The sequence below is a fragment of the Scyliorhinus torazame genome, chromosome 28 (assembly GCF_047496885.1).
Source record: "Scyliorhinus torazame isolate Kashiwa2021f chromosome 28, sScyTor2.1, whole genome shotgun sequence".
Classification (NCBI taxonomy): Eukaryota; Metazoa; Chordata; class Chondrichthyes; order Carcharhiniformes; family Scyliorhinidae; genus Scyliorhinus; species Scyliorhinus torazame.
Genome location: NC_092734.1, coordinates 5026770 through 5045337, shown reverse-complemented (window position 1 = coordinate 5045337; position 18568 = coordinate 5026770). Strand labels below are relative to the sequence as shown.

The 18568-nt window shown below is 44.6% G+C and overlaps 1 protein-coding gene across 6 annotated transcripts in view; it reads left to right on the top strand.

Annotated features, from left to right (window-relative positions):
* ccser2a (coiled-coil serine-rich protein 2a) overlaps positions 1 to 18568 on the top strand; it is an 883756-nt gene that overhangs the window by 680789 nt on the left and 184399 nt on the right. For 5 of the 6 annotated variants that reach the window (XM_072491377.1, XM_072491378.1, XM_072491376.1 and 2 more), the window contains one exon: positions 14163 to 14249. The exons of the other annotated variant lie outside the window; for it this stretch is intronic. In XM_072491377.1, coding sequence (XP_072347478.1) covers positions 14163 to 14249 — 87 coding nt within the window. The remainder of the gene's footprint in view (positions 1 to 14162; positions 14250 to 18568) is intronic. 6 annotated transcript variants of the gene reach the window in all.

The window sequence follows — 18568 nt, the reverse complement described above, 5'->3', positions numbered from 1 at the left end:
ATTTATACTGTGGAGTGAGAATGAAAGATGAGTCATAGCCACAGAAACCCAGGGAAACAGGATGCTAATGGCCACAGAAACCATGGGGAAAGGGTGCTAATGGCAGTCCCCAGAGAGGGCAAAAGGTGTGAAAAGCCAAACAGCAGAGAAACTAGCATCAGGGGTAAAGTGACAGGTGTAGATGTGGGGAGAGGGGAAGGGGGAAACAAAGGAGAGAAAGAGAAAGGAAAGGTGGATAAGATGGGGGGGGGGGGGGGGTTATAATATATATAAAGAAAGACGAGAGAAAGAAAGGGTAAAAGACAGTTAAAATGAAATGGGATGAAAACAAATCGGTCAAGGTGGGGTGGAGCTAATCATCTGAAGTTGTTGAAAGAGTAGGAATAAACTGGTCTTTTTCAAATTGGTAGGCAGTGATTAATGGGGTACCACAGGGATCGGCGCTGAGACCCCAGCTATTCACAATATTCATGATTTAGATGAGGGGAGGGGACAAAATGTAATATCTCCAAATTTGCAAAGGACACAAAGTTGGGTGGGAGGGTGAGCTGTGAGGAGGATGCAGAGATCCTTCAGTGTGATTTGCACAAGTTGAGTGAATGGGCAAATGAATGGCAGATGCAGTATAATTTGGATAAATAGAACATAGAACATAGAACAATACAGCGCAGTACAGGCCCTTCGGCCCACGATGTTGCACCGAAACAAAAGCCATCTAACCTACACTATGCTATTATCATCCATATGTTTATCCAATAAACTTTTAAATGCCCTCAATGTTGGCGAGTTCACTACTGTAGCAGGTAGGGCATTCCACGGCCTCACTACTCTTTGCGTAAAGAACCTACCTCTGACCTCTGTCCTATATCTATTACCCCTCAGTTTAAAGTTATGTCCCCTCGTGCCAGCCATATCCATCCGCGGGAGAAGGCTCTCACTGTCCACCCTATCCAACCCCCTGATCATTTTGTATGCCTCTATTAAGTCTCCTCTTAACCTTCTTCTCTCCAACGAAAACAACCTCAAGTCCATCAGCCTTTCCTCATAAGATTTTCCCTCCATACCAGGCAACATCCTGGTAAATCTCCTCTGCACCCGCTCCAAAACCTCCACGTCCTTCCTATAATGCGGTGACCAGAACTGTACGCAATACTCCAAATGCGGCCGCACCAGAGTTCTGTACAGCTGCAACATGACCTCCCGACTCCGGAACTCAATCCCTCTACCAATAAAGGCCAACACTCCATAGGCCTTCTTCACCACCCTATCAACCTGGGTGGCAACTTTCAGGGATCTATGTACATGGACACCTAGATCCCTCTGCTCATCCACACTTTCAAGAACTTTTCCATTAGCCAAATATTCCACATTCCTGTTATTCCTTCCAAAGTGAATCACCTCACACTTCTCTACATTAAACTCCATTTGCCACCTCTCAGCCCAGCTCTGCAGCTTATCTATATCCCTCTGTAACCTGCTACTTCCTTCCACACTATCGACAACACCACCGACTTTAGTATCGTCTGCAAATTTACTCACCCACCCTTCTGCGCCTTCCTCTAGGTCATTGATAAAAATGACAAACAGCAACGGCCCCAGAACAGATCCTTGTGGTACTCCACTTGTGACTGAACTCCATTCTGAACATTTCCCATCAACCACCACCCTCTGTCTTCTTTCAGCTAGCCAATTTCTGATCCACATCTCTAAATCACCCTCAATCCCCAGCCTCCGTATTTTCTGCAATAGCCTACCGTGGGGAACCTTATCAAACGCTTTGCTGAAATCCATATACACCACATCAACTGCTCTACCCTCGTCTACCTGTTCAGTCACCTTCTCAAAGAACTCGATAAGGTTTGTGAGGCATGACCTACCCTTCACAAAGCCATGCTGACTATCCCTGATCATATTATTCCTATCTAGATGATTATAAATCTTGTCTCTTATAATCCCCTCCAAGACTTTACCCACTACAGATGTGAGGCTCACCGGTCCATAGTTGCCGGGGTTGTCTCTGCTCCCCTTTTTGAACAAAGGGACCACATTTGCTATCCTCCAGTCCTCTGGCACTATTCCTGTAGCCAATGATGACATAAAAATCAAAGCCAAAGGTCCAGCAATCTCTTCCCTGGCCTCCCAGAGAATCCTAGGATAAATCCCATCAGGTCCCGGGGACTTATCTATTTTCAGCCTGTCCAGAATTGCCAACACCTCTTCCCTACGTACCTCAATGCCATCTAATCTATTTACCTGGAGCTCCGCATTCTCCTCCACAACATTATCTTTTTCCTGAGTGAATACTGACGAAAAATATTCATTTAGTATCTCGCCTATCTCTTCAGACTCTACACACAACTTCCCATCCCTGTCCTTGACTGGTCCTACTCTTTCCCTAGTCATTCGCTTATTCCTGACATACCTATAGAAAGCTTTTGGGTTTTCCTTGATCCTTCCTGCCAAATACTTCTCATGTCCCCTCCTTGCTCGTCTTAGCTCTCTCTTTAGATCCTTCCTCGCTACCTTGTAACTATCCATCGCCCCAACTGAAACTTCACACCTCATCTTCACATAGGCCTCCTTCTTCCTCTTAACAAGAGATTCCACTTCTTTGGTAAACCACGGTTCCCTCGCTCGGCACCTTCCTCCCTGCCTGACTGGTACATACTTATCAAGAACACGCAGTAGCTGATCCTTGAACAAGCTCCACTTATCCAGTGTGTCCAACACTTGCAGCCTACTTCTCCACCTTATCCCCCCCAAGTCACGTCTAATGGCATCATAATTTCCCTTCCCCCAGCTATAACTCTTGTCCTGCGGTGTATACTTATCCCTTTCCATCCTTAACGTAAACGTCACCGAATTGTGGTCACTGTCCCCAAAGTGCTCACCTACCTCCAAATCCAACACCTGGCCTGGTTCATTACACAAAACCAAATTCAATGTGGCCTCGCCTCTTGTTGGCCTGTCAACAAACTGTGTCAGGAAACCCTCCTGCACACACTGTACAAAAAAACGACCCATCTAATGTACTCGAACTATATCTTTTCCAGTCAATATTTGGAAAGTTAAAGTCTCCCATAATAACGACCCTGTTACTTTCGCTCTTATCCAGGATCATCCTCGCCATCCTTTCCTCTACATCCCTAGAACTATTTGGAGGCCTATAGAAGACTCCCAACAGTGTGACCTCTCCTTTCATGTTTCTAACCTCAGCCCATACTACCTCGGAAGATGAGTCCCCATCTAGCATCCTCTCCGCCACCGTAATACTGCTCTTGACTAGCAGCGCCACACCTCCCCCTCTTTTGCCTCCTCCTCTGAGCTTACTAAAACACCTAAACCCCGGAACCTGCAACATCCATTCCTGTCCCTGCTCTATCCATGTCTCCGAAATGGCCACAACATCGAAGTCCCAGGTACCAACCCATGCTGCCAGTTCCCCTACCTTATTTCGTATACTCCTGGCATTGAAGTAGACACACTTCAAACCACCTACCTGAACACCGGCCCCCTCCTGCGACGTCAAATCTGAGCTCCTGACCTCTATACTCTCATTCTCCCTTACCCTAAAACTACAATCCAGGTTCCCATGCCCCTGCTGCATTAGTTTAAACCCCCCCAAAGAGCACTAACAAATCTCCCCCCCCAGGATATTTGTGCCCCGCAGGTTCAGATGTAGACCATCCTGTCTGTAGAGGTCCCACCTTCCCCAGAAAGAGCCCCAGTTATCCAGAAATCTGAATCCCTCCCGCCTGCACCATCCCTGTAGCCACGTGTTTAATTGCTCTCTCTCCCTATTCCTCATCTCACTATCACGTGGCACGGGCAACAACCCAGAGATAACAACTCTGTTTGTTCTAGTTCTGAGCTTCCATCCTAGCTCCCTGAAAGCCTGCCTGACATCCTTATCCCCTTTCCTACCTATGTCGTTAGTGCCAATGTGGACCACGACTTGGGGCTGCTCCCCCTCCCACTTAAGGACCCGGAAAACACGATCCGAGACATCACGTACCCTTGCACCTGGGAGGCAACATACCAAACGTGAGTCTCTCACGCTCCCACAAAATCTCCTATCTGTGCCCCTGACTATCGAGTCCCCAATTACTAATGCTCTGCTCCTCTCCCCCCTTCCCTTCTGAGCAACAGGGACAGACTCCGTGCCAGAGGCCCGTACCCCATGGCTTATCCCTGGTAAGTCCCCCCCCCCCCCCCCCCCCCACAAGTATCCAAAGCGGTATACTTGTTTCTCAGGGGAACGACCGCAGGGGATCCCTGCACTGACTGCTTTTTCCCAGTCCCTCTTACAGTTACCCATCTATCTCCAATCTTTGGTGTAACTAATTCCCTGAAGCTGCTATCTATGATCCCCTCTGCCTCCCGAATGATCCAAAGTTCTTCCAACTCCAGCTCCAGTTCCCTAACTCGGTCTTGGAGGCGCTGGAGATGGCAGCACTTCCTGCAGGTAAAATCAGCAGGGACACTAACGGCATCCCTCACCTCAAACATCCTGCAGGAGGAACATTGCACTCCCTTCCCTGCCATCCCTCTAACTTTCTACCAAGATCTGGCTAACAACTAAATTAAATTTTTTATATTAAAAAAAATATTAATAACAATAATAAAATATGGTACTTGCCTCACACCAAAGGGTTTTATTATTAGGTTAGAGGAGGAGGGCGGGTGGGAGACACTACACGTGTAGTGTCTCGGGTTTCCTCTCGACCAGAATTTGACCCACATGAGACCTGGGTGTCCTCGTACACCCGTCACTGAAGGTAAACATGCAGGTACAGCAGGCGGTAAAGAAGGCAAATGGTATGTTGGCCTTCATTGGGAGAGGTTTCGAGTACAGGAGTAGGGCTAACTTGCTGCAATTGTACAGGGCCTTGGTGAGGCCACACTTGGAGTATTATGTGCAGTTTTGGTGTCCTTATCCGAGGAAGGCTGTTCTTGCTCTGGAGGCAGTGCAGCGAAGGTTTACCAGACTGATGCCTGGGATGGCAGGCCTGACGCATGAGGAGAGATTGAGTCAGTTAGGATTGTATTCGCTGGAGTTCAGAAGATTGAGGGGGGAATCACATAGAAACCTATAAAATTCTACCAGGACTGGACAGGGTAGATGCAGGAAGGATGATCCTGATGGTGGGTGTGTCCAGAACCAGGGGTCACAATCTGAGGATACGGAGTAGACCATTTAGAACAGAGATGAGGAGAAATGTCTTCATCCAGAGAGGGGTGAGCCTGTGGAATTCATTACCACAGAAAGTAGTTGAGGCTAAAACATTGACTATTGTCTGAATGGTCATAAATTAGGAGAGGGGAAGGTGCAACGAGACCTGGGTGTCCTTGTACATTGTATGTTCTCGAGAAGCAGTTAGATGTAGAACTTGGGGCAAATGAGATGAAAGGATATGGGGAGATGGCGGGATTAGTTGGATGATCAGCCATGGCCAGAATGAATGGCGGAGCAGGCGCGAAGGGCCAAATAGCAGTCTCCTGCCCCTATTTTCTATGTTTCTATCATAGTTTAAAATCAGTCGTTCTTGTAACATGTCCACAGTTACAGGGAATATCTAATGATCAACTGGGGCATCTTTATGTTTCATTAGTGAGAATAATCATGTAATTACAGAGTCATGATTTATTTCCATAAGGGTTGTCACGGGGGAAATGCAAATGGTTATTTCATGCATTACTTGTTACATTCTGTTCTCTCAGCATCCAACTTGTTTCTGTAAAATAATCAAAAAAGTCTGACGAGTGTATATCTGATATCAAGTGCTGTCCCCCACCAAGGCACCAGGAAAGGCACTGAACTTTGATAGAATTGAGCAGTATAGGGTGGAACAAGTCGTTACTCCTCTGGATGTTTCACCAAAATGCTATCTTTTGGTCTCCAGAAAGAGCTGTCCATGGGCCAGCAACTGAACACTCCGCCCCCCCCTCACCCCATCTCAAACAAACACAGCTTCTTCACTTTGAAAAATGACTATTAACCTAGATGTAGGCTGCCTTGTATGCATAATGCAAAATGGTGGAAATGGACAGATAATCTAAATTAGATCATTTCTAACCCCATCCTGTGTATAACTTCTCATTTCCTCTGCGTCATATTGTGTTCAGTTTTGGTCTCCTTACCTGAGAAAGGACGTACTGGCGCCGGAGTTACTGGTGCTGGAGGGTGTGCAGAGGAGATTCACTAGGTTTATTCCAGAGTTGAGGGGGTTGGATTACGAGGAGAGGTTGAATAGACTGGGACTGTACTTGTTGGAATTTAGAAGGATGCGGGGGGGATCTTATAGAAACATGTAAAACTATGAAGGGAATAGATCGGATAGATGCGGGAAGGTTGTTTCCACTGGCAGGCGAAAGCAGAACTAGGGGGCATAGCCTCAAAATAAGGGGAAGTAGATTTAGGAAGGAGTTTAGGAGGAACTTCTCCACTCAAAGGGTTGTGAATCTATGGAATTCCCTGTCCAGTGAAGCAGTTGAGGCTCCTTCATGAAATGTTTTCAAGATAAAAACAGTTTTTTGAAGAATAAAAGAATAAAGGCTCATGGTGTTCAGGCGAGAAAGTAGTGTTGAGTCCACAAATGATCTCATTGAATGGCAGGCCTGAAGGGCCAGATGGCCGACTCCTGCTCCTAGTTCTTATGTCACTGAGCCGGAAGACTATTTGAACGATCCAAATATTCTCTGAACCAACTATTTTTGAATGCTTTTGCCACTGACTATGGTTTGGACCTCCCAGTCACCTTCCCATTCTACATTTGGGTGAATTATCTGACCTCTACTTAGTGCACCTGTCTGAACCACCTAGATGAGATCAAGAACTTTTCTTGTTAATGGAACCTTCTGAAAGAACCAGCATCCTCGTTTCTGGCACAATACCTGGATCACACACGTCAATGTGTTGTGCCCCAGTCTATCATGCTTCAATACTCGTCAATCAACTTTATTAGAAATGTCGGTTCTTTGAAATATTGATTGAAATGTTGCCATTCAAGCTGGGTTTGATTTCACCTGTCATTGGCACTCCAGGGCTGTGAGTGGACCACCCTCCCATGCAAAATTCTTCTTCTATCTCGGTCTTCAATTCATCCCACCAACTCCAGATATGTTGGCTTATTTGGTTGTTCTCGGTGAAATGATTCTCGGCAGCCTCAGTCTATTTCTCCGCCAACTTGAGATTCCAACAGAGAGCATTCCACAAAGCAGCTCATTGGCACTCAATCTAATGCAGTGAGATAGTCCAGGAAATGTAAATGTCAGAGTGCATGTCTGAGGTTCACATTAAGGCATACTGTTGGAGTCAAATAAAAGTCAATTATTTCACCGTACACCTGAGCTTGCTTGAGGTTGATGCTGGGATTCAAAGGTATAAATGTTCTGTTCATGAGTATTGATATGCTGATATTGAAAAACACGAAATAGTATTTAATAAAGCAAGGATATATTGTCTAATGTTTGCAGTTCGTGTTGCTGATGTACCTACAACAGCCTCGGTGTTTGAGTTTTTGTAACTGTTCCAGTATTGCAAAATCCAGGTTTTATACTGTTGGTAACATGATTGTTTGTTTTGCTTCTGTGCAAATTATGTAGTTTTCCACCTCTTGAAATGGAAGAAGGGAGCGTGGTAGATAGATGTGGTATCCTGTTGTTATCGTCAGTACACTATTCCCCTTCACTGCAACATGAAATGTTGGAGGTTTCAGATCATGAGCATTGCTGGCCTGCTTATGATGACGCCTTTGACTTTGAATATTAAACATGTTGGGGGGGCAACTTGAATTGTGAGGCACATCCCCACACATTGGTTGTGGGTGGGCTGAGTATTTTACAGCCACATACAGCAAGGAGTACAATTCTTGCAGAAGTGGTCCCAGAGGTAGTGTGAAATTCTGGAACCTAAGTGATAAACCTCTTGGAATCAAAATGTTTTATGTTCATGTGTAATGTTTGCTGCAAAATTAGCATTTTATTTGTGTTGAGCAGTGCACATTAATGCTAAAGTAGTTGAATCTGATTCTGATAACTGAGGATAAGAAGCAATTTACATTGTTGATTAGCTCACTTCAAATATAAGAGCATATGTGAATATAGCTTCATATTTATTCAAATACTAAGATTTAAATACTAAATAATTTAAAGATTAGTATTGTAATAAATAATATTGATTGCCAATTTCTTGTAGCTCGTACCATTCTTTGCCTTAATTCATGTCATTGCATTTACGATGACATACGAAATGATTGACCTTTATAAAGAAGAATAAACGGGGAAGTGTTGTGGAAATGTATGCTGCTGTCTGATTCCAGGACAGAACTTAAACTTTAAGTAAAATAAATAAATGAGCATGTCACCATGTTGCTGCTTTCTTAAATTGCATTTTAATTCATAATAAAATAGTTGATGAAAAGCAGAACAATATAATTTATCATGTAAATTATTGCTGAATGGAAACCCAGGGAGCAAAGCACTCGAAGCAGGATTGGAAGAATGAAGTCTTTTTAAAAATAATATTTTGAAATGCTAATGAGAGCCAGTGTTCATTTATCTTTTCTATTGCAAAGCGCTCAATTAAATTGATGTTTCAGCTGTTAGTGAACTTGCTGATATGATAACCTGGGAATAGGAGGAATATACCCATTCCAACTGTGGCACTAGGGTTTTAATCCAGCCAAAACTGTTAGGATAACCATTTTTCGCTCTAACAACAACACAGTCTGAATCCAGTTTCTAGTGGATATTAACTATTTTCATCAAATAGGTGTGCTGTTTTGTTACTAATATTGACCTAATGATGATAATTACAAGTTTGAAGGCTTTCCGGCGTGTCCTGCCCCAGTAGGTGGGATTCTTTCGCAGCTATCTGAAAGTGCTCAAAAGTTGAAACTGGACATGTATTTTTCATGGTTTAATTTAAAATGTTTATTTTCAACTCTTCTCTCGACTCTTGAGAGTTTGCTAAACACAACACATTATGCAGTGCCTAGGGCAGCTTGCTGTTTATCATCGCAATGCAGTCCCATCACTTCCTTAAAAAAACACAGATTGAGTGGCACATAGGATAGACCAGTGTTTTATTAAAAGAATACAAGTGACATCAGGCCTCCAGGAAGAGATTAAAAATTAATGGAAAGTTATTTCTTTCGGGACCCTCGCTGCCAGGAAACAATACTATTTCTGCTACCCTGTCTATAGAAGCTTCAGACTGTTCTGTTTTTTGTTTAAAATTGTTTGTTTGCAAGTAGCTGGCATTAATGTTAAAATCCTGCATTGAATTGTTTATCTATGCTGCCAATCACGAGGACCCCTCACTGTACCTAATATGTTCACTGGCATTAGTAAGTGTCGGATGGATCAGCTGGAGACAGTCGAGCTTGGTTTCAGTGGTTGTAATTCACAGACCTCCTCTCTGGTCAGATTCGGCTGTGCCGCATGTTTGTGATCCTTTTGACATAATTACTTATGCCTTTGGTTAATAACTTTCCAGGCAGTAACATCCTGTAAAGTGTGTTTAATTGATCAGTTAGGATTCTGTATGTAACTCGACTGCAGGACTGGCCATGAATCAGATCTGTCTACAACCCTGAGGAATCCGGAGCAGCTGTGGAATTACCCATCAATTATACACATTATTGGATATAGCAAGGGTTTGCCATTGGGTTTAATGGTGTGGGGCAAGAGGGGGACAGGTCCCCCTGTCCCTGTAGCTGTAGCTTGTAATACCGTGTGACCAGGACATGACTGACGGGTTTGTAAGAATTATCTTACAAGTGCAGAAATAGATAGATCATGAAGGGGCGCAGTTAATGAACATGCGTTCACACTTGTGTGTGATTACTGAGGACCACGCTGTTTAAACAACTTCTCCCAGGGTGCTTCACAGAAGCATTTTAAAACAAAATATGGCATCAAGCTACATAAGCCGATATTGGGTCAGGTGATCAAAGACTTGGTCAAAGCAGTATGTTTTAATAGAGTGTCTTAAAATAGAAAACTGAGATGGGAGGGAATTCCAGGGCGAGCGGCCGAGGGAACTGAAAGCGTAGCCACCAGTGGTGGAGAAAGTACAATGTGGAATATGCGAAAGGCCCAAATTAGAGGAGCCCAGAGATCTCCGACCCCTCTGAGGTTAAAGGAGATTTCAGAGGTGGGGAAGTACATGGCCATGGAGGGATTTGAAAAGAATTTTAAGATCCAGACGTTGCCTGACTGGGAGCCAATGTAAATACGATGGCACAGACAGGGTGGTAGAGAATCAGGACTGGCAGCAAATTTTGGTTGGAAGCTAAATTTATGGAGGCTAGAATGTGGAAGACCAACTATGCAATCTGTTGTAATAGTCAAGTTCAGAGGTAAACAAAGGCATATAGGACAGTGACGTACGATACTTCTGAAGATGTAAACATCATGAAAATGTATTAACAATTGACCTCCCATCTTTATTGCGTCAGCCAATTCTTCCTGATTAGAATCTCCGGCAGCAGCGACCTCCCCGATGAACTCAATTCATTCTATTCTCGTTTCAAGCAGGAAACCGCCCAACCGCTGTTGACTGCTCCAGCAGCCTCTGACACACCCATACCCGCCGCCACAGCCTCCAAAGTCAGATCTGTCTTCTTGAAAGTGAACCCTTGGAAAGCAACAGGTCCTGATAGAGTCCCTGCTCGTGCGCTCAGATCTTGTGCAGACCAACTGGTGGATATGATCGCGGACATCTTCAACCTCTCACTACTCCGTTTCGAAGTTCCCACCTGCTTCAAGAAGACCACCATCATCGGTGCCAAAGAAGAAACAGGCAACATGCCTCAACAACTCCCATCCGGTGGCCTTGACATCGATCGTAATGAAGTGCTTTGAGAGGTTGTCATAAGACACATCAACTCCATACTCCCTTATTACCTTGATCCACTGTAATTCACATACCGCCACAAGCGGTCCACAGCAGACACCATCTCCCTGGCCCTACACTCATCCCTGGAGCATCTCGACAACAAGGACTCCTACATCAGACTCCTATTTATTGACTACAGCTCCGCCTTCAACACCATAATCCCAGCAAAGCTCATAGCAGAGTTCCAAAAGCTAGGACTTGGCTCCTCCCTCTGCAACTGGATCCTCGACTTTCTAACCCACAGACCACAATCAGTAAGGTTAAACAACAACACCTCCTCCACAATAGTACTCAATACCAGGGCCCTGCAAGGCTGCGTACTTAGCCCCCTAGTATACTCCCCATACACACATGACTGTGTGGCAAAATTTGGCTCCAACTCCATCAACATGTTTGCTGATGCCACAACCGTAGTGGGTTGGATCTCGAACAACGCTGAGTCAGATTACAGGAGGGAGATAGAGAACCTAGTGGAGTGGTGTAACGACAATATTCTCTCCGTCAATGTCAGCAAAACTAAGGAGCTGGTCATTGACCTCCGGAAGCAAAGTGCTGGACACACCCCTGTCAGCATCAACGGGGCCGAGGTGGAGATGGTTGATAGCTTCAAATTCCTAGGTGTGCACATCACCAACAATCTGTCCTGGTCCACCCATGTTGGTGCTACGACCAAGAAAGCACAACAGCGCCTATACTTCCTCGGAACTTAGGAAATTTGGCATGTCCACGTTAACTCTTACCAACTTTAACAGATGCACCATAGAAAGCATCCTATCGGGCTGCATCACAGCCTGGTATGGCAACTGCTCGGCCCAGGACCGCAAGAAACTTCAGAGAGTTGTGAACACCGCCCAGCCCATCACAATGACCTGCCTCCCATCCAGTGACTCTGTCTATACCTCCCGTTCCCTTAGGAAAGCAGGCAGCATAATCAAAGACCTCTCCACCAGGCTTATCCCCCTCTTCCAACTTCTTCCATCGGGCAGGAGATACAAAAGCCTGAGAACACGCACGAACAGGTTCAAAAACAGCTTTTCACCCGCTGTTACCAGACTCCTAAATGACCCTCTTGTGGATTGAACTGATCTCTTCACACATCTTCTCTATTGAGTAGTACCACACTCTGTATGCTTCACCCGATGCCTGTGTCTATGTATTTACATTGTGTACTTATGTATGTTCTATGTTTTTTCATGTATGGAATGATCTGTCTGGACTGGACGTCTTCACTCAGAGGGTAGTGAGTGTCTGGAATGGGCTGCCAGAGGTAGTAGTAGAGGCGAGTACAATAGTGTCTTTTAAAAAGCATCTAGATAGTTACATGGGTAAGATGGGTATAGAGGGTTATGGGCCAAGTGCGGGCAACTGGGACTAGCTTAATGGTAAAAACTGGGCGGCATGGACTGGTTGGGCCGAAGGGCCTGTTTCCATGCTGTAAACTTCTATGATTCTATTCTATGATTCTATGTATGCAGAAAATACTTTTCACTGTACCTCAGTACACGTGACAATAATTTTTTTTTAAATTAAATCTTCCCTTGGCTGAACTGATGGTAAAGTCATTTATATTTGAATATTGTGCATGTTTTGTGGACATCCAGTAAATGGCAGTCATATTTTGCATGCAATTTGAAACTGAATCTCTGAAGCATGCAATCTACACTGAGGCGTTACATCACATAATGTAAATACATAGGAATGGAATAAACTGTTTACAATTTAATACAACTACAGTGAAGTCACATCTAATGGTGTCAGCCTGTTCACTGGGGAAACAGATAACATAGAATAAAGAATCAATCTTTTCCATAGTCAAAAATAGACTGTTACAAATACTGTACTGGTGGTGACATAGGTGTTGAAAATGTAAATGTCCTGGTCAGGAATTAGACTCTGGTGAGGCAAGATAACAGCTGAAGTGAGTCAAAGTAGGAGAGGAATAAGTAACTGAAATATAAATCTTGTTTTGTGCAACTGGGGGTGACTAACATTAATTTACCAGCTCGGCAACATGTTGAAATACAATGGATATTTTCTTTCAATCAGTTATTTATTTAATGTTGGTTAATTTGTTGCTTTATTTTACCGTTCAATTATATTCTAGATCTCGCTCTCATTATTCTTTCTTTCCTCTTGGTGCGACCTTCTTTTGACCTTTTGTTTCCTGCTTATTCAGTTCTACGGAGTTTGCATTACATTCTGAGAGAGTGATTTAAGTCCAGCTTTTCTGTGACATATCCATACAGGCAGATTGTTCGTTATTATGCTGGGTGTTTTTTAAAATATAGCAAATTTTGGTTCACCTGTGGCGAAGCATTTCCAGCACAGAAGCAGGCCATTCAGCCCTGCTGGTCCATACTGGTATTTATATTCCACACAAGCTACCTTCAACCTGACTTCGCCTCACACTGTCAGTATAATCTTCTATTCCTTTCTACTTACCTGGCTTTTGCTAAAATGCTAATCACATCAACCACTCCACGTGGTGCAAGTTCCACATTCTAATCACTCTTTAGAGTCAAGAAATTGATCTTCAATTCCCTGCTGGATGGATTGGTGACTATATTAGGGTAAAATTATGTACTTATGGCGGCACGGTAGCACAGTGGTTAGCACTGTTGCTTCACAGCGCCAGGATCCCAGGTTTGATTCCCGCCTTGGGCCACTGTCTGTGCGGAGTCTGCACGTTCTCCCCGTGTCTACGTGGTTTTCCACCGGGTGCTCCGGTTTCCTCCCACAAGTCCCGAAAGACATAGTGAATTGGACATTCTGAATTCTCCCTCTGTGTACCCGAACAGGTGCCGGAATGTGGCGACTAGGGGCTTTTCACGGTAACTTCACTGCAGTGTTAATATAATCCAGTCATACTTCAGTCTCTCTCCTACAGGAGGGGGCTCCAACTTGGATATATTTATGTTATATTATCGGGTTGTGTCTGGTGAACGTAGCAAGGAGACAGGAGCCCCACCCAAGCCTCCGTCTGATTGGGTTGTAAAGTTAAGGAAGCCGAACATTGGGGGTTGTTCACAGCATTTCTGCTGATGCACCAACTGGCCTCTGCATTCCAGTAGAACCCAACACAGCACCCCAGTGGAAATCAAAGCCTTAGCATTGTCCTTTCCATATTTGGGCATATTGGCTGTTATGCTGAACTCTTGTCATTATTTGCATAAAGATTGTTATGTTATTAGAATTTTCCAATCTGCACTTTTGTTCACCACACATATCCCAATGGCCTGTTGTTTTTCTTCATGATCAGACTGACGAGCTACTCGAGGAGATCCAAGGGCTGCAAGAGGAAATTAAGAGAAAGGATCAAATGATTGAAGAACTGCAACAACAGCTGGTGAGTCTGATCTGCCACTGAATGCAGCACCAATACCCAGCCATTTGTTGCTGTTAGCGATGGTGCAATTCAATTTCTGGTTAAGGAAGGGAGATTGTGTCTACTTGTCTACAATGTGCAAACCGTGTCCACTCGACTCCTGTTGGTACAGTGCCGTCTGATGTGTCTTGTTGGAGATGTGGGGTTTGACCTGTTCCAGCACAGGTCGAGTGAGACGTGAATTTGGCACAATTGGAATTTGATATCTTACTTTCCTCTGTGACCATCCTCACCAAGTGTAGCATTGCCATGTCCAAAATGAATTGCCCTTCAAAAATGTTTGCCCCAGGCTTATCTTGGTTTCTGCATCATCATTTTGTTGGAGGTGGGGGGGGAGGCAGTCCAAGTTGCTTTTCGATATGGTGTTAACAGTAGAGACAGAGGCTGAACAACAATGAAGCTGATGAATTCAGCAGGAAAGAAAGCCTATTCTCAGAAAAATCGTGCAATATAAACTTCCGAGCTACAAGGGAGCACCTGAGGTCAAACTTAACTCTCGTGATCTTATCAAGAAGGACATTCTGGAATGTCACAATTGGGGAAAAATACTAGGAAGCTGTCACATCCGAGGATCTATTTAACCTGATCCCAGGAAATCTGCTACCAACTCAACAAGAAAACATGCTCCTTTTCAAAACATCTAAAAGAATTCTGGTAAATTCACAAATTTTGTCCTCTCTTGAAATGGGATTTGGGCTGAATGAAAGTACAACTTCGGGGAAAGAACATAATGTTCTGTGGAAAATAGCCATTCAGTGAAAGTTTACTAAACGGGCACAGATTCCTAGCAAATACTGGCTACACAATTGCAACATAAAACAAGGCAATCTGATCAGATCTTCACACGGGTGTTGTAACTGTCCACTACATCAATGGAAGATGTAGGATAGTCGGACCCGTCATATTTCTGAAATTACTGTTCTTTCCTCGAGGATTTTCCCCTTGGTGTGGATGGAGGTGTAGAGATTTGATGGACAATTTCTCAATGGTATAATTCCACCCTTGATTTGTTATGTTGTAGGTGTAACATAAGTGGCTTCCTTGTGGTGCACTTGACAAAGGAAGGTTCAGACGTGGAGATAACTTCAACACGTTTATTAAATTATTTACACTTCTATTACTCTGGTTCGACACTACTGCTAATCCTACTATAGCTACCCAAACTGACTAACCAGTTGCTGCAATCCACGTGGTGGGTGTAATATTTAATCAACCCTGTGTCTCTACTCACTGACTGTCTCCACTGGAAAGAGGCAGATCATGTGTGTGGTGTCCTTTATATATGGGTTGATGTAATGCCCCCCTGTGGTCGTGCCACCTCCGTGTGTATCGTGAACGTCCATTGGTCGTGTCTTATTTACCTGGTCTATTGGTTGAGTGTGTGTGTGTGTAATGCCTTTGGTGCTCCCTCTAGTGTCTAGCTAGCCTACATGTATTTACATTGATGCACATCACCACATCCCCCCTTCTTTATATGTTACATATTTTCTGTACACTTTAAGAAAATTGAACAAAAAACAGGTAGATAGGTTAAGGTATATACAAGTCATGGGAACAGTGATTAAACAATAAGTCCAAATCATTTGTGTGAGTTCAAAAACCATCAATCATCATGGTCAAACGTCTCTCTTGGTTATGAACGGCATCAACCTCCCTGTGCCACAGGAACCAAGAAGTGGTCAAATCACTTTGCTGTCTGATTTGGAGTCCCTTTCTTTTTCCAATGTTTGTGATGGTGCTGTCGGATGGCATCTTGTAGCTGATATGGTGTTGACGTTAAAGAGGTACCATCGACAGTATCATTCGAGGTCATGGATGTGCCATATGTTGAAGTTGGATAAGACTGTACATACTGGTTCTGGCCACGTGCTGTGCTGGAAGGGTGATCCTGCTGAGAACCATTGAAGCTTGTCGAATTGGAAACAGAATTGCTGCTGGCATAAATACCTGGTGATGGTGTGAAACTAGAACCTTGCATCTGATAGGAATGTGCCGTCTGGCCAGGCTGGGGTGCAGAAAATCCTGGGCTGTAACTAAGGCATCCAGTCTGTAGTGCAGATTGCGCTGGCGGTAGTCCTCCTTCGGTCTTGATTACATTATTGGGCAATGCGCAGTGCTGGCCTGTTTGAGGATATGCTGCATAGACTGCTGGCTGCTGCAGGCTTGAATACTGGGTTTGTCCAGCATGAGCTGTCATTGGCTGCACTGCTGGTGTGGAACAAAATGTGTGGATATAGCTGTGGTGAATATTGGTGTATTCCTCTTGGACTGTAGCTGCTGCTTGTTGTTACTGACCCAGTGTAATTGTTAAGTGATCCATCGCCTGTCGTTGTGGTATCTGCTGTCACCCTGAGCGTGCCATCACTGAGGTTGCGGCACTCCCTGTCTGGAGTAAAGTCCGGTTTACATGAATCAGAGTCGGCGTTTAGTTGCTCCCCATCTGGAGTCTGGTCTGTTTTAACTGAGTCAGGGTTTGTTGATGCTCCCCGTCTGGACTCTTAGCAGGTTCACTGGAGTCAGCTGAGATTTCTTGAAGCTGCACGTCTGGAGTCGGAACATGCAGGAATGCATTGACTTGTGGAGAGGTTCGAGCGAATGAGGGTGGAAGTATTGTGGTGTCACTGGAGTAGCCAGTGGTCTCACAGTGATTGTCGAGTGCCTCTGTACACACTAGCTGAGGTCTGTCACTTTGCACATCTTGCATGGGAAGTGGGATGCTGTCGTCAGTCATTTCACATACCGTGGGTAGAGCCTCAGTAGCTGCTTGTTGTTCACTTAGAACATAGAAAATACAGCACAGAACAGGCCCTTCGGCCCACGATGTTGTGCCGAACCTTTGTCCTAGATTAATCATAGATTATCATTGAATTTACAGTGCAGAAGGAGGCCATTCGGCCCTTTGAGTCTGCACCAGCTCTTGGAAAGAGCACCCTACCCAAACTCAACACCTCCACCCAACACCAAGGGCAATTTGGACATTAAGGGCAATTTATCATTGGCCAATTCACCTAACCCGCACATCTTTGGACTGTGGGAGGAAACCGGAGCACCCGGAGGAAACCCACGCAGACACGGGGAGGACGTGCAGACTCCGCACAGACAATGACCCAAGCTGGAATCGAACCTGGGACCATGGATCTGTGAAGCAATTGTGCTATCCACAATGCTACCGTGCTGCCCTTAAGAACAAATAAATCTACACTATATCATTTTCCCGTAATCCATGTACCTATCCAACAGCTGCTTGAAGGTCCCTAATGTTTCCGACTCAACTACTTCCACAGGCAGTGCATTCCATGCCCCCACTACTCTCTGGGTAAAGAACCTACCTCTGATATCCCTCCTATATCTTCCACCTTTCACCTTAAATTTATGTCCCCTTGTAATGGTGTGTTCCACCTGGGGAAAAAGTCTCTGACTGTCTACTCTATCTATTCCCCTGATCATCTTATAAACCTCTATCAAGTCGCCCCTCATCCTTCTCCGCTCTAATGAGAAAAGGCCTAGCACCCTCAACCTTTCCTCGTAAGACCTACTCTCCATTCCAGGCAACATCCTGGTAAATCTTCTTTGCACCTTTTCCAGAGCTTCCACATCCTTCCTAAAATGAGGCGACCAGAACTGTACACAGTACTCCAAATGTGGCCTTACCAAAGTTTTGTACAGCTGCATCATCACCTCATGGCTCTTAAATTCAATCCCTCTGTTAATGAACACGAGCACACCATAGGCCTTCTTCACAGCTCTATCCACTTGAGTGGCAACTTTCAAAGATGTATGAACATAGACCCCAAGGTCTCTCTGCTCCTCCACAATGCCAAGAACTCTACCGTTAACCCTGTATTCCGCATTCATATTTGTCCTTCCAAAATGGACAACCTCACACTTTTCAGGGTTAAACTCCATCTGCCACTTCTCAGCCCAGCTCTGCATCCTATCTATGTCTCTTTGCAGCCGACAACAGCCCTCCTTACTATCCACAACTCCACCAATCTTCGTATCGTCTGCAAATTTACTGACCCACTATTCAACTCCCTCATCCAAGTCATTAATGAAAATCACAAACAGCAGAGGACCCAGAACTGATCCCTGCGGTACACCACTGGTAACTGGGATCCAGGCTGAATATTTGCCATCCACCACCACTCTCTGACTTCTATCGGTTAGCCAGTTCGTTATCCAACTGGCCAAATTTCCCACTATCCCATGCCTCCTTACTTTGTGCAGAAGCCTACCATGGGGAACTTTATCAAATGCCTTACTAAAATCCATGTACACTA